We start from the raw sequence: 16,908 nt of genomic DNA on the forward strand, positions 1-16,908 counted from the left end.
CCACATAGAAGTAAAAGAGAAAATCTGAAAAGGCAGCCGGGTGCGGTGGCTCAGGCCCGTATTCCCCAGCACTTTGGGAGGCCAAGGCAGACGGATCACGATGTCAAGAGATCGAGACCATCCTGGCCAACATGGTGAAACCCCATCTCTACTAAAAATACAAAAATTAGCCTGGCGTGGTGGGGCTCACATGTAGTCCCAGCTACTCAGGAGGCTGAGGTAAGAGAATCGCTTGAACCCGGGAGGCGGAGGTTGCAGTGAGCTGAGATCTCGCCACCACACTCCAGCTTGGTGATGGAGTGAGACTCCATCTGAAGAAAAAAAAAAAAGAAAAGAAAATCTGAAAAAGCAGGTCAGATTGTATCAATGTCCATATCTGGTTGAGCGATTTACTGGAGTTTTGCAAGATGTTCTAATTGCAGGAAGGTTGGTAAAGGTACATGGGATGACTCTGTACTGCCTCTTACAACTGCATGTGAATTTACACGTCTCTGCATACAATTTCTGTGTTAGTTCAGGCTGCTAGGATAAAACACCATAGAGTCGGAAGCTTAAACTGTTAACATTCCTGTATCCCACTTCTGGAGGCTGGAGGTCTGAGACAAGGGTGCCAGTATGGTTGGTTCCTGGTGAGAACTCTCTTCTTGGCCTCCTTTTTCTTTGTTTTTAATTTTTTTTTTATTATACTTTTAAGTTCTGGGGTACATGTGCAGAACGCGCAGGTTTGTTACGTAGGTATACACGTGCCATGGTGGTTTGCTGCACCCATCAACCTGTCATCTACATTAGGTATTTCTCCTAATGCTCTCCCTCCCCTATCCCCCCACCCCCGACAGGCCCTGGTGTGTGATGTTCCCCTCCTTGTGTCCATGTGTTCTCATTGTTCAACTCCCACTTATGAGTGAGAACATGTGGTGTTTGGTTTTCTGTTCCTGTGTTAGTTTGCTGAGAATGATGGTTTCCAGCTTCATCCCTGTCCCTGCAGAGGACATGAACTCATTCTTTTTTATGGCTGCATAGTATTCCATAGTGTATATGTGCCACGTTTTCTTTATCCAGCCTATCATTGATGGGCATTTGGGTTGGTTCCAAGTCTTTGCTATTGTGAACAGTTGGCCGCCTTTTTCTTGTGTGCTCACAAGGCAGTGGGACAGTGAGCTCACTCTGAGCTCATCATCCTTTTATAAGGGCAGGAATCTCATGCATGAGGCTCCATCCCTCATTAGGCTCCACCCTCATGACACCATCACCTCCCAAAGCCTCCACTTCCTAACGCCATCCCCTTTGGGGGGGGGGGTGACAATTTCTACAAAGGAATTTGGAAGGACACCAATGTTCGGTCGATAGCAGTAGTCAATTAAAAATAGGAGATGAGATAAAAAGATGTTAACATCTAATTGTCAGTGGATTTGTGAACTATCTGATGGTAAATATCAGATAAAAGATAGTTAAGGATAGAACATCAAAGAACCAAAGCTAAATCTATTTTTTTTTTTTTGAGACAGAGTTTCGCTCTTGTTGCCCAGGCTGGAGTGCAGTGGTGTGATCTCAGCCCACCGCAACCTCTGCCTCCCAGGTTCATGCGATTCTCCTGCCTCAGCCTCCCAAGTAGCTGGGATGCTAAATCTTTTACAGTAATAATAATAAAATAACAAACTAATAAAAGAAGCATTACACCAAGAAGACAGTATAATCATGAACCTGTAGGTCTCTAGTACTGCAGCCCTAAAATATCTAAAGCAGAGAGTGACAGAGATTTCCAAAACTCTCTCTACAAAAGACAGGATAAATACATTACATTTCATAACATGATTAAAATTTCAATTTATAGAAATTTCAATTTATAGAAACATAAGTCTATAAAACCATAAGTCTGTAAAACCAGGAGATCGTGTCCATCCTGGCTAACATGGTGAAACCCCATCTCTACTAAAAATACATGAAAATTAGCTGGGCATGGTGGCGGGTGCCTGCAGTCCCTGCTACTCGGGAGGCTGAGGCAGGAGAATGGCATGAACCCAGAGGCGGAGCTTGCAGTGAGCTGGTATCGTGCCTTTGCTCTCCAGCTTTGGGGAGAGAGCAAGACTCTGTCTCAAAAAAAAAAAAATAAAAAATAAAAAGGCAAAAAAAAATCACTAATTTTAATTCTATACCTTTGGAAATATTAAAATACCCTCTTCATCCATTGGTCAAATCAGGCAAAATGAAAACAACAACTTCATTCTAAGTCTATGAAATGCAGCCCCAGGGGTCAGGAAAAAAATGAGCTCACAATACATTTGTTACGATTAGAAGGAAGAAAACAAACAAACAAAAAAAGATGGCATGTGTCAAGGCAAGAAAATAGACAACATATTCCAGAATGAAGGCAAAGAATTATAAGAGGATAAAACAGCAATAACTAAAAATGATAAGTAAGCGATAAACACAATGATTAGTAAAATGTCTATTCCTGAATCCGAGACGGTGCTTCACAAAGACAGCTTCAGAGCCCAGAATTCCAAAGCTTTTTTCTACGTACAGATATTCTCCCCGATGCCTGGGTTAATGGTGCCCAAACTGCAGAAAACACAACCTCAACCGAGTTTTCTGCTTCAGTGACAAATGACACCAGAGCCCCACCACCAAACCATGGCTGGCATCTATTTAGTTCTGAGCATTGCTCTGACAGAATGCATCAGTCTTGCTTTGCTCTCAGCAAAACTGGGTGCAGAGGGGACGGCCGTTAGCCTGGTCATTGCTAATGAGGAGATGAGGAGTTGGAAAGATAGAGACGCAATGGCTTCACTACGGCACGTGATGCAAGACTTGCTATCTCCCCAGTTCCAGCCCAATGGAGAAATGGGTATGATGCACCTTCTGTGATCTGGGGATCAGTCCTGATGTCTGCGGTCCAGCCCCCCAACCTGTCCTGCCTTTGAAAATGTGGGGTGTCCCTTCTACGACAGTTTCTCCTAACAGCCAAGATGAGAGATACCACATGTTCATGACAAAGACACTCTCAAAATCAAGGTGGCATCCAGACACACATCTAGACTGTGATGTGTTCCCCACACACCAGCCTTTGCTGACTGCACACATTCCTGCTAAAAGACACACACCAGCCTTTGCTGACTGCACATGTTCCTGCTAAAAGTCCCACACCAGTCTTTGTTGACTGCACACATTCCTGCTAAAAGTCCCTGTGACTACATGAGACAATACTGCCAGTTTCCAGGCTGTTAGGACCCGCTATCTTTGGGGAGTTCCTCTGTTGACTACAGCCTCCAGCTCCTTTAGGACACAAGCCCTGTTCTTCCAATGTTGAGTCCCAGTATTTGGGTATAATACTTAACACTTATTTACTGAAAACATGACTACATGGATGGATGGATGGATGGATGGATGGATGGATGGATGCATGGATGGATGCATGAATGCACGGATGGATGAATGAATGAATGAGATGGTCCCATCCATTGCTGGACCTGAATAAAACCTATTCGTGCTACTGGAAGGGCATAAAAGAGTAGCTTCACTGGGAAATCCATGCACCCTAGGTCCAACTATTGAATCAAGGTTTGCCAAAGAAAAGAAACTCATTCCTCCTGGTTCGTACAGAGCTCTAATGGCACACATGCTACTCACCCAACAATCCACGCAGTTTCCCCTGCTGGGAAGTGTCTCTAGGAAATTGCACAGTGTCCAGGAAATGGCACAATCAGGTATCAAGGAACACAGGCGAACTTCTCCAGAATCACGCTCTTGGTTTCCCTCGGAGGAACGGTCACATAAGGGTTACCATGAAACACAGAGGAACAGTCTGAGGCTGGAGTCGTACAACATTCAAATTGCTCTCAGAGCTCATCTGCTCAGCCTGGGGAATGCGGTATCTGTCATTTTCCAGAGTGCTTGTTCAGTCAGCGATATAAATTGTCAGCTTTAGGAGATAGGAGACATCCTGTCACCCCATCCAGAGCCTGTACTTCGAACTATCTTTATGAGGACGATGAAGAGCAGCTGCGGCCGGGCGTGGTGGCTCACGCCTGTAATCCCAGCACTTTGGGAGGCAGAGACGGGGTGATCACTTGAGGCCAGGAGTTCGAGATCAGCCTGGCCAACATGGCAAAACTCCGTCTCTACTAAAAATACAAAAAAAAAAAAAAAAAAAATTAGCTGGGCGTGGGGGTGGGCGCCTGTAATCCCAGCTACTCGGGAGGCTGAGGCGACAGAATCACTTGAACCTGGGAGGCGAAGGTTGCAGTGAGCTGAGATTGTGCCACTGCACTCCAGCCTGGGCGACACAGTGAGAATCCTCTAAAAAAATAAATAAAATAAAACATTTAAAAAAAAAAGAGCAGCTGGCACTTCTTGCAAGAGCTTCAAGCTGCAAAAGGCTCTTGGATGATGTGCCACTGTACAGACGTGGAGATATTTTTAGAACTGAAGATGTGGTGCATAGTCCTGGCTGTTTGGAAACACTTTTCAGATGAACGCGTGCTGCGATCCTGGTTTAATGGAGGAAGTCACTCCCATTCAGAAACACATCTGTCTGGGCTCCACGGCTTAGCAGCACTTCTGGGCAGTACAAGGTGTTTGAAATGATTCTGTATGAAAGACGCCAGAGGTGTTGATGCTGAGGGCTGGAAACTGCAGTTGACATTTGCCTGGCTCAGGGAATCTCAAACTTGGCTGAACAACAACAAAAAAACATGACCTGGTGCCGGGCGCAGTGGCTCATGCCTGTCATCCCAGCATTTTGGGAGGCCAAGGCAGGTGGATCGCTTTGAGCTCAGGAGTTCAAGACCAGCCTGGGCAACATGGCAAAACCGTGTCTCTATAAAAAAAATACAGATAGTCAGACGTGGTGGTGCACGCCTCTGGTCCCAGCTACTTGAGAGGCTGAGGCAGGAGAGTTGCTTGAGCCTAGACGGTCGAGGCTGCAGTGAGCAGAGATTGCATCACTGCACTCCAGCCTGGGTAACATAGTGAGACCCTGTTGAAAGAAAAAAAAAAGGAAGAAAGAAAAAAAAGGAAAGAAGAAACAGAGAAAGAAGAGAAAAGGAGAGAAAGAGAGAGAGAGAAAGAAAGAGGAAGGAAGGAAAGAGAGAGAAAGGGAGGGAGGAGGGAAGGGAGGGAGGGATAACGGAAGGAAATAAGGAAGGGAAGGAGGGAGAGATGAAGGAAGGAAGGTAGGGAGGGAGGGAGATAAAGGAAGGAAAGAAGGAAGGGAAGGAAAGAAGCAAGGAAGGGAAGTAGGAAGGAAGGGAAGGAAAGAAGGAAGGAAGGGAAGAAGGAAGGAAGGGAAGGAAAGAAGGAAGGAAGGGAAGGAGGAAGGAAGGGGAGGAAGGAAGGGGAGGAAGGAAGGGAAGGAAGGAAGGGAAGGAGGAAGGAAGGAGAGAAAGGGAGAAAGAGAAGAAAAAACGAGGAAGGAAAATAAAGAGAATGAAAGAAGAAAGGAGAGAAAGAAAGAAAGGAAGAACGCAAAAGAAAAAGAAAGGAGAAAGAGAGAGAGAAAGAAAGATGGAGAAAGAAAGAAAAAGAAAGTAAGGAAAAGAAAGCAAAAAAACTTGGGGAATTCAAAACAAATGCTGATGACCAGAAGAATAAACTGCAGAACTTTCTTGGCGATGGGGCTGACCGTCAGTCATTTTCAGAGGTTGGCCCAGTGAGCATCAAAAGCCCACTAGCTTTCCTGGATATTTGGGGAGACCGTCACAGATAGTAAGAGGCCTGAGCTCACCAGTGGTTTTACACAAGGCTCACTGGGGATTGGGGATGTCCAGTTTCAGACCTGCTGCCTGTCCTTGAAGAGGGAAGACGCATGAGCAGAGATGGCTACACCAGTTGCAAGCTCAGTGCAAAATGAGAAGGACTCCTCGTTCAAACCTAATTAACAATTTCCAGGTGGGTGCAGCAGACAGTTAAATCAATATGGTGCCCTTCCGTGCGTGGGGACCCTGTGTGAGTTACGCAGGGTGCGGACTCATGAAACTTGGGGTGTAGATAACAGAAGCTATCCACCTCCGAGGCTTTCTGGGTGTCTAGAAGTGGAAAGAATATTTTCCGCACTCTCATGGCATCTGGTCCCTGTGGCCAACAGTAGATTGAATACTGTCTCCCAAAAAGATATGAATAAGGCCTAATCCCTGGTATCCGTGAATGGGATCTTATTCACAGAAAGGGTCTTGGCAGGTGTCATTGAGTAAAGGATCTTGAAAAGAGATCATCTGGATTATCCAGGTGGGCCATAAATCCAATATCAAGTGTCCTTATTAGAAACAGGAAGAGACACAGATACAGGGAGAAGGCCACATGGAGATGGAGGCAGAGAATGCAGTGATGCGGCCGCAAGCCTAGGGATGCCTGCAGCCCCCAGGAGCTGGGAGAGGCAGAAAAGATCCTCTCCTAGAGCCTCTGGAGGGAACTGGACACAATTGTAGTGGACTGAACTGTGGTCTCCCAAAAAGATCTGTCTATACCCTAATACCCAGAGCCTGGGAATGAGAACTTATTTGGAAATAAGGATCTTTGAAGATGCAGTGAATTAAAGATCTTGAGATAAGATCATTCTGGAGTAGGGTGGGCCCTAAATCCAATGACAGGTGTCCTTCTAAGAGACAGAAGAAGACACACAGACACAGAGGAGAAGGCCACGTGGAGATAGAGGCAGAGACTGCGGTGATGCAGCCACAAGCTCAGGGACACCTGGAGAACCCAGGAGCTGGGAGAGGCAGGAAGCATCCTCTCAAGGATCCTCTCCTAGAGCCTCTGGATGGAACTGGACACAATTGTAGTGGACTGAACTGTGGTCTCCCACAAAGATCTGTCTATATCATAATACCCGGAACCTGGGAATGAGACTTTATTTGGAAATAAGGATTTTTTTTTGAGACAGAGTTTCGCTCTTGTTGCCCAGGCTGGGTTGTGATGGCAAGATCTCGGCTCACCGCAACCTCCACCTCCTGGGTTCAAGCAATTCTCCTGTCTCAGTCTCCCGAGTAGCTGTGATTATAGGCATGTGACACCATGTCTGGCTAATTTTGTATTTTCACAAAATTACAGAATTTTGTAATGATGGGGTTAAAAATTTTTGTAATGATGGGGTAGAGATGGGGTTTCTCCATGTTGGTCAGGCTGGTGTCGAACTCCTGACCTCAGGTGATTTGCCCACCTCACCCTCCCAAAGTGCTGAGATTACAGGTGTGAGCCACTGTGCCTGGCTGGAAATGAGGATCTTTGAAGATGCAATGAGTTAAAGATCTTGAGATAAGATCATTCTGAAGTAGGGTGGGCCCTAAATCCAATGACCAAGTATCCTTCTAAGAGACAGAAGAAGACACACAGACACAGAAGAGAAGGGCACGTGGAGACAGAGGCAGAGACTGCAGTGATGCAGCCACAATCCCAGGGATGCCTGGAGCCCCCAGGAGCTGGGAGAGGCAGGAAGGATCCTCTCCTAGAGCCTCTGGATAGAACTGGACACAACTGTAGTGGACTGAACTGTGGTCTCCCAAAAAGATCTGTCTATATCATAATACCCAGAGCGTGGGAATGAGACTTTATTTGGAAATAAGGATTTTTTTTTTTTTTTTTTTTTTTGAGACGGAGTTTCACTCTTGTTTCCCAGACTGGATTGCAATGGCGTGATCTCGGCTCACTGCAACCTCCACCTCCTGGGTTCAAGCAATTCTCCTGTCTCAGCCTCCCAAGTAGCTGGGATTACAGGCATGTGACACTGGACAGATGCAACCACAAGTCAAAGGGATGCCTGGAGCCCCTAGGAACTAAGAGAGGCAGGAATTGATCCTTCCCTAGAACCTCCAGATGGAGCAGAGCCCTGAGACATCTTGATCTCAATCTTCTGGTCTCCAGAGCTGGGAGAGGAGAAATAATTCCTTTTGTCATGAGGTCCCTAGTTTTGGTCACTTGTTACAGCAGGCCTGGAAAACTGATCAATGTCATAACTTGCAATGGGCTGTTTGAACACACAGCCATCTCATGGGACCATCTACATCATCTTCACACAGAGACCTAAGCCCCACGGGAAGCTTGGCAGATGTGATGTTGGGGCCTCTACAGATCCAGATGTGGGGGTTTAGTCAGGCTGGGGGGGGAAGATTTTAGTTATAATAGCCACAAACCCTCTGGGAAGGCCTGAGCGTTTGCATAACTTCAGTAATAAACCTGGCTGAAGGCAGCCTAGTCCCCTTACCTTTAGTTAAATAAATTAGAGTAGAAGCAAAGGAATGTGGGAAGTTTCTCTAACTAACTTGTTTACTCATGTGGTCCTAAGACTAACCTTTTATGTATTGCAGGTGCTTCATTGCTTTCTACTTAGGGAGTCCGCAATGTCAGTTTCCCTCTAGTGGTGTGGACTCACGACCTTTGTCAATTAATCTTTACTGAATAAATGCAAGTCTTGCTGACTGATCGAGGCCACAGCTGCTACTAAGTGGCTTGCTCAGCCAAACTGGCAAAGCAGAATAGCTGTGTGTCAATGTACTTCATTCACCCATCACTTGGTCAGGGTCTGCGGGACAGACCCCCACACCATAAATCTTGTTGCAGGTTCTCACCATTGGGCTTCACGTCTCCCTGCAGCACCATGAGTCCAGCTACACTAGGGAGGTGAATATCATGCATGTTTCCTGCAAGTTTCATTGTTCCTTGTAACCTCTGGCAGCCTCTCCTTCCCGGAGGCTGTTTCCTGGCCTGTTAGTCTGGTTTTCCTATGAAGGGTCTCAGGATATAAGCAGACATTCTGCACAGAGACTGCATCTTTCTGCAGAAGGGGCTTGAGCTCATTCTTTCTGCACTGAGAGTCCTGGGTGTTGAGGTCTGAGCTCTGCCCGAAACAGAAGCATACTGATTGTTAGGGTCACCCCAACCAGACCGTTCCCTTCCCCTTTCACAGGCCTTACAATACAGTCCCTTGCACTCTCCACACAGCTCCCCCAGGGCTAAAGACAAACACCCGCCCCCCTTCACTGACCCCTCCAGTAACTGTTTGTCCAGACAGTTACAGGATGTGGTTAACATGTCTGTGAACCTTGCATAACAAAGCTGGTGAAAAACATCTCCAGGATGCGGTCAAGACACTTGCACCCCCTACTCAGCTCCCCCATCCCAACCCAGTCCTCCTGCACCCTTGACTCAGCTCCCCCACCCCAACCTGGTTCTGGCCCTATAAAACCCTGCTATAGTCTGTAAGCGGGGCTGCCTCCACTAACTGTGGTGGAGCAGCCAAGCAGCTCAGTAAAGTTTGCTTGCCTGACTTTAGGTCTCCTCATCCTCTCTCTCGGCTGACCTTACACCGATGATGTAGTAAGCATCTAACGTGAATATCCCAGGGAACAAATCCACATTTCTTATCCTTTTGTACCAAGGAAGGTCCCCTGTCTAGTGGGTCCATGACATAAAATTCCTGGTTTTCTGTAAAGGAACAACAGAAATCCAAGGCATCCTGGTTATCTACCAAGGAAAATCACCATGTGTGGTGACAAACCCATTCACGGAGGATGACTGATTTTTTTTTAAAAAGGCCAAACAATACATTTATTATTTTCATTTAAGTTGCTTATCAGGGCAACCTTCCCCATCTGGGAACAATCTAGCAGTCATGTAAGAAGCACATGCCCCCGCAATTAGTTTGAACTCCATCCTGGAATTGCAGCTGGTTGTGATTCTAAGGTACAGGCATGCCAGGAGCTAATGTTGGATTTGAATAGTCAGTGGGATTTTGTCACTTAGGGGAATGGATAATAAGCCAACCAATGGTCATCAGTCTCACACATAAGGAGTGCAGGCTCGTAGGGTATACACAGTACTTTCTCAAAAGCATTGCAAATGACTGATTTCTCCATGTTGAAATTTGAAAACCCAACATCTATCTCTCTAACACAAAAGGATTGAGCCTTCCTTGCCTGGCTGGTGAGTAAGAGTGAGCCTCTATACCAAGGACGTACCCTTTGGCTGTGTGAGGTTTTCAGAAGTATCAGAAGCTGTATACATTTGCTGTGGTTGCTGTAACAAGTGACTACCAATTTGTTGGAGCCTTAAAACAAGAAAGATTTATTCTCTCTCCGTTCTGGGGACCAGAAGTCTAAAGTCAAGATGTCAGAAGGGCCGAGATTGCTCTGAGGGGTGTAAAGGAGAATCCTTCCTGCCTGTCCCAGCTCCTGGTGGCTCCAGGCATTGCTCGGCTTGTGGTGGCATCACTCCAGTCTCTGCCTGCATCATCACATGAACATCTTGTCTTCTGTACTCAAATCTCCCTCTACCTGTCTCTGATAAGAACCCTCGTAATGGCATTAGGTTCACTGGGATGATCCATAATGACCCATCTCAAAATTCTTAATTCTATCTGCAAAGATTCTTTTCCAAATAAAGTAATATTTATAGGTTCTGAGGGTTAGGGCATGAACATATCTTTTGAGGGCTACCATTTGATCCATAGCTGTTCAGTGGTTTACATTCTCAGATTTGACAGTGGCATGCTTCACTTGTGACTGTGCCATTCTGGAATGAGGTTGACCAGATGGTGCTGCTGGCCACATCAAACTCATCCTACAGGCTGTAGCAAGCAAGGCTCACACCTCCCCATGTCTGACACCTGTGAATCACAGCTGGGTCTCTGGAAAAATGAGTGAGTGCAGGAACAAAATCAAACAGGAGACCTCATCCACCACTAGGTCTCAGAGAGGACACTGCAGCCCCTGAAAAGAGAGCATCTCTCTTGGAACTTTTGTACTCAGTTGTGCTTAACGCGGCAAGGAAAATGGCACATTTATGTTGGAAAATGTAATTATTTATGGCACCTGTGACAACTGGGCACTTTGGAATCACAAGGTTTATGGCTGAAGACCACCTGGGGTGATTATCCTCCAAAATGTTTATTTGGCTTCTTGAAGTCCTGCAGAGGTTGAGGCAGCTGTCTCAAAACTAGAGGACAGAGCCCTGTGGGCAGGTGAGTGTGAGAAACTCAAACACCGCAGTCTTCACAGACCCACAAGCTATCGGCAGGTGCAATGTGTTTCTTGGGGCAGCAGCTATCCTGAGACAGGATATCACAGGGTCACATCAAGGACACCAGTCATCTCACAACTCTTAGACCACAGCTGCTGCTGCAGTTTCTGGTTGTAGGTGACGTGGAGGGACTTGGTCTCTTTCTCGTTGTATAGGTAACGGCCACCAACTCCTTCCAGCTCTGGGGTGACTGCTGCATAGATGGAAGTCCACGCTCCTTCATCGGGGGTCTGGCGGAAGAAGAAAAGAAGGCTACGATGAGTCAAATTTCTGAGCAGGAAACAGGATTCTCAGGACTCACATGGATGCTGCAGGGACAGGTGGAATATACTCATCAGCTGCACTGAGAAATGTATGCAGAAAGCGAGGTTGGGTGATCGATCTGAACCACAGCTTTTCTGCTGTTGGGTTTCTTTACAACAGGCACTGACAATAACGCACCCTAGTGGGTTGCATTTCAGTGGTGGGTTAATCCATCTCACTAGGCAGATGCATATTAAAATCCCTGATGTACGTATTTAATCACGCACTCTTTATGGGACCGAAATGCTTATTAATTGACTAGAAGCAGATGAGTGAGTGCTTGGCTTCTGTATTTAATAAACAATATTTAGCAATTAGATGAAACATCAGGACATCAAAAAGATTCTTGTTTTCAATTCAGCAAGGCATGCTACATCGGAGAATTGAGGCATTTATGAGCTGTGATCGTATGTTTCATGGAAACAGACGGTTCAAAAAGGAACTTGAGATGCAGAAAAAGGTTTTTCAAAGACTGGGGATTTTACCCTAGTGGAAGGCGATAATCTTGAAACACAGCACACCCTGGTTTTCTGCAGTGGGAGTTGGCCCTTGGTCATGGTCAATGGGATGGAAGAAATGCAGGATTCTCAGAGGAATTAGAAGTTGTGGGACCTGAGAACCTTCAAAGCTAGGATGCAATAATCCAGGAACCAACACAGTCCCTCTTAACTTCTGTCACAATGAAGATGTTTCAGAAGTTGTCTCTTGTAATAAGCTTCTGGGAATCTGGTGAACGTATCCACCATGTGGGGACACAGTAATGAGGCACCGTCTGTAAACCAGAAAGCAGGTCCTTGCCAGACACAGAATCTGCCATGCATTGATCTTGAACTTCCAGCCTCCAGAACTGTGAGCAACAAATGTGTGTTTTTTACCGGTTGCCCAGGCTATGGTGTTTTGTGATAGCAACACAAACAGACTAAGACATTTGATGTCCAGAGTTTTTACTGGGGTCTCATTGCATACGTATGATTAAGTCATTGGCCACATAATCAGATTCAACCTCCAGCCCCTCTTTCCTCCCCAGAGGTCAGGCTGGCCTGAAATTCCAACCTCCTAATGACATGGTTGGTGTTTCTGGTGGCCAGCCCCATCTTGAAGCCATTTAGGAAACAGCAAATATCACCTCATTGTACAACCACGGAATTGCTAGCATTTGTGAAGTTGCAAGAGTTTTAGAAGCTCCTCCTTGTTACAGAACCAGGAATAAAGACCAGATATTGCCTTTGTTATGTCCCCTCTAGTCTTCTGGGAGTGATGATCCATTTGCCCGAACTGATTTCACCTCTCACCAGTGCCCCTAGCACTGCAGTGGCTCATGCGTGTAATCCCAGTGCTTTGGGAGACCAAGGCAGGAGGACTGCTTGAGTCTAGGAGTTCAAGATGAGCGTGGGCCACATGGCAAAACCTAGCACTGGTGAGAGTTCAGGCACACGCCCTCCGAAAAGGAAAAGGGCGGACTCTGTGGGGTGGCCTGTGACACCCAGTCACTTCAGAAATTCTCCTGCTGTCAGTTCACTGCCTCCTGGTCTTGACTTCAGCAGGCAGTGTGACGTGTAAAGGCATGGTAGACAATCCAGTGTGCCCACCAGCCCATCCTCTGGGTGCCGAGCAAGGGGAACAGGAAGGCTGGACCCCAGTGGAGGGACAGAGCTGCCAGACTCCTGAGATTGTTTCCCACTGACTTGCCTCTGCTCTTCTGCTGCCTAAAATGAAATGGTTGGAGCTAGAGAACTTCCCAAGTCTGGAAATCACCTAGGGGTGCCTGGAGATCTTGCAAACCCAAAGTGTCCTGGGAGATTTGGAGGCTGATACGGTTTGGCTGTGTCCCCACCCAAATTTCATCTTGAATTGTAGCTCCCATAATTCCCATGTGTCAAGGGAGGGAGATAGTGGGAGGTAATTGAATCATGGGAGATCTCTCTCGTGCTGTTCTCATGATAATGAATAAGTCCCATGAGATCTGATGGTTTTATAAAGGGCCGCTCCCCTGCACACACTCTCTTGCCTGCTGCCATGTAAGACATGCCTTTGCTCCTTCACCTTCCGCCATGATTGTGAGGCCTACCCAGCCACGTGGAACTGTGAGTCCATTAAGCCTCTTTCCTCTATAAATCACCCAGTCTTGGGCATGTCTTTATTAGCAGCATGAGGACAGACTAATACAGAGACTGTATCTGAAAACATCTCGGGGGTGGATGCAGGCGCCATGGCTTGGGTCTTGCAGGGGAGACCTGTGTCCCGTGTCTTGCCCTGGGCATCTAAAGACCAAAAGTAAAGGCAAAAGAGATGGAAAGAGGAAGGGAGGAAGGACAGAACAGAGCAGGAGGAAAGGGAGAGGGAAGGCAGGGGCCAACTGAAGGCACCCATGGTGTTTGAGGGTCTTTCTCTGGGGCAGCCTTCAATGCAGAAAGAGGTTTTATTGATCTGTTTCATGCTTCTCTCTTTTGCGGCTGTGTTCTGCCCAATTTCCAGGCAGGATCTGCCCCCAAAGCCAGCCTTCTTCTTCCTTCCCCATCATCTTGTAGCTGGAAAATACGGAGTCTTTCTGGGGCCCAGCCCACTTCCATATAAAAGGCAGGGACACCAAGCACTGCAGCTGTGAATCCAACATGGTGCCCCTTCCCACACTGCTGCTCTGGACAAAGTGATCAGAGAGGCCAGATGGGGGCCACCCTGGGTCCCCAGGAGAGACCATGGTTCCTGGTGTGCAGAAATGAGCATTTACACCTCACGCTGGTGCCTGAGATGTTCACCCACACTGTGTTATATTTAGTGCTGTGCCTTCTTTGCAAACAAATCCTTAAATCAGCTCCTGGAACAAGTTTTGTGTTGCAGTCTGCCATCATTGACACTGAGGATTCAGGGGCTCCTGCCCCAAATACCCGACCTGTGTCTTGACCATGTAGTATGATGCCTCCACCCGGAGAGGCCCCTGTGTTCTGCAGCTGCAGCTTAACCGCTCCTGGGTTCTCCTGCATCGTCCCTATTGTTGAACAAACTCAGCACTCTCTGGAAGGAGGCTTCCTCCTTGTGGTTCCCCTGTGGGCAGTGTCTGGGGGCTTCTGTTTCTACCATATTTTGAAAAATCCTCTTATCTGAGTAAGAGTTCTTGGGCTATGCATATTCAATTGGGGCACAAGTACTACCGTTTTAGGGGGCAAAATACCACCTGTGCTATGTTGAAAATGAGCTTGCGATTTCTAGAAGACAGCAAGCGCATTGTGCTGAAAATGTAGGTATTTCTGGGGACACAGAGAGGATGACGTGATGAAGTTCTATTGGATGATTTTTTTTCTGTAAGAAAAACACACGCACACACATATTCATGTGCGCATGGTCACTTACATGCTGACATGCACACATACATTCGTATGTACTCACATGCTCACATGCACACAAATATATATACACACATGGACACACACTCATGCATACGCGCACACACATGCACACCTACTTGCACATGCATACTCACATTCACATGCACACATGCTCACTCATTTATATGTACACAAACTCACATGCGCACATGCTCACACTCATTCACATGCACACAAATTCGCATGTACACAGCTCACATGCACACATGCTCACACTCACACACATACACACATTCACATGCACACACACACATGCTCACTCATTCACATGCACTCATTCACATGTACACAGCTCACACATGCTTACATTCACATGCACACACTAATTCACATGCACCCACAAGCTCACACTCATTCACATGCACACAGTTCACACATTCACACATGCACACACATTCACATTTACACACATTCACATGCACTCACACATGCACACAGCTCACACACATGCACACAGCTCACACATGCACACACTCATTCACATGCAAACTCATTCACATGTACACACATTCACATGCACTCACACATGCACACAGCTCACACACATGCACATAGCTGACACATGCACACATTCACATGCACACTCATTCACATGTACACATTCACATGCACACATTCACATGCACACAGCTCACACATGCACACTTTCACATGCACATTCACATGCACACATACACATGCACGCACCCTCATTCACAAGTACTCACATACACATGCACACATGCTCACATACACTCATTCACATGCACACATGCTCATCCACATGTACATTCACATGCACACACTCATTCACATGCATACTTATACACATGCAAACATGCTCATATACTCATTCGCATGCACACACTCATACACATGCACAGATTATTTATCCTGATATAATATTGCAAAATATGAAACCAAGGAGAGAGGCCTCAGGAGGGACCAGCCCTGCCCACACCTTGATCTTAGACCTCCAGCCTCCAGGACTGTGGGAGAATCAGTGTATGTCGTTTCTAAGCCACCCAGTCTATGGTATTCTGTGACAGCAGCCAGAACTGGACTAAGACATGTCATAAGAAGAGGAGATGAGGACACAGATACACACAGAGGGACAACCCTGTGAGGACGCAGGGAAAAGATGGCGTCTCCAAGCCCAGGAGAGAGACCTCAGGAGGAACCAGCCCTGCCCACACCTTGATGTCAGACTTCCAGCCTCCAGGACTGTGGGAGAGTCAACGTCTGTTGTTTATAAGCCACCCAGTCTATGGTATTCTGTGTTAGCAGCCTGAGATGGACTGAGACAGCTCATAAGAAGAGGAGATGAGGAGAAAACAGACATGCACAGAGGGACGACCCTGTGAGGACACAGTGAGAAGACAGCATCTACAATCCAAGGAGAGAGGCCTCGGGAGGAGCCCGCCCAGCCCACACCTTGATCTTGGACTTCCAGCCTCCAGGACGGTGGGAAAATCAGTGTCTGTTGTCTAAGCTGCCCAGTCTATGGGACTTCAGGCTGGCAGCCCCGGCAGATGGAGACCAAGCCCAGGTGACTTCTCTCCTGACTGGGATCGGCGCAGGTTGCTGTGTGCTATGTCAAGAAAGCCTCTTTTCCAGGAAACAGGCAATTATACCCACACTTACCTGCTACCTCAAGAGTCAGGGAGGGGAGAGACTTCAGGAGCATGAGCAATTACTCGAGTTCCCCTCCCAAGTCATTTCAGTCTCCTGTTGGTTACCTGGCTCATTCAGTCTGCCACACAGCTCTATTGCAAACAGAGCCCTCTGTGTTCATGGGACTGTTGAAGAACACCAAGGGTTCCTGCCAGCATTTGTCTCTCTAACGCCACGTTCTGCAAAGCAGACCTTGGACTGGCCCAGCCCTTTGTGATCTTTTTCCCCAAAGAAAACACCCGGAGCATGGCCAGGCGCGGTAGCTCACGCCTGTCACCCCAGCACTTTGGGAGACCGAGGCAGGCGGATCACGAGGTCAGGAGATCAAGACCATACTGGCTAACACAGTGAAACCCCGTCTCTACTAAAAAACACAAAAAATTAGCCGGGCGTGGTGGCGAGCGCCTGTAGTCCCAGCTACTCGGGAGGCAGGAGAATGGCGTGAACCCGGGAGGCGGGGCTTGCAGTGAGCCGAGATGGCGCCACTGCACTCCAGCCTGGGCGACAGAGCGAGATTCCATCTCAAAACAAAAAGAAAACACCCAGACCATGGCCACGGTTT

The 16,908-nt window shown here is 47.2% G+C and overlaps 1 protein-coding gene across 3 annotated transcripts in view; it reads right to left on the reverse strand.

The window, feature by feature from the left end:
* Positions 1-9,508: 9,508 nt before the first annotated feature.
* Positions 9,509-16,908, reverse strand: part of DHRSX (dehydrogenase/reductase X-linked) — a 294,832-nt gene continuing 287,432 nt past the window's right edge. For 2 of the 3 annotated variants that reach the window (XM_055376339.2, XM_055376338.2), the window contains one exon: positions 9,509-11,237. In XM_055376339.2, coding sequence (XP_055232314.1) covers positions 11,049-11,237 — 189 coding nt within the window. In that variant the 3' untranslated portion in view covers positions 9,509-11,048. Of the gene's footprint in view, positions 11,260-16,908 lie in introns of all 3 variants that reach the window. The other variant, XM_055376341.2, reaches the window with a different exon arrangement.

Source organism: Gorilla gorilla, chromosome X (genome assembly GCF_029281585.2).
Source record: "Gorilla gorilla gorilla isolate KB3781 chromosome X, NHGRI_mGorGor1-v2.1_pri, whole genome shotgun sequence".
NCBI lineage: Eukaryota > Metazoa > Chordata > Mammalia > Primates > Hominidae > Gorilla > Gorilla gorilla.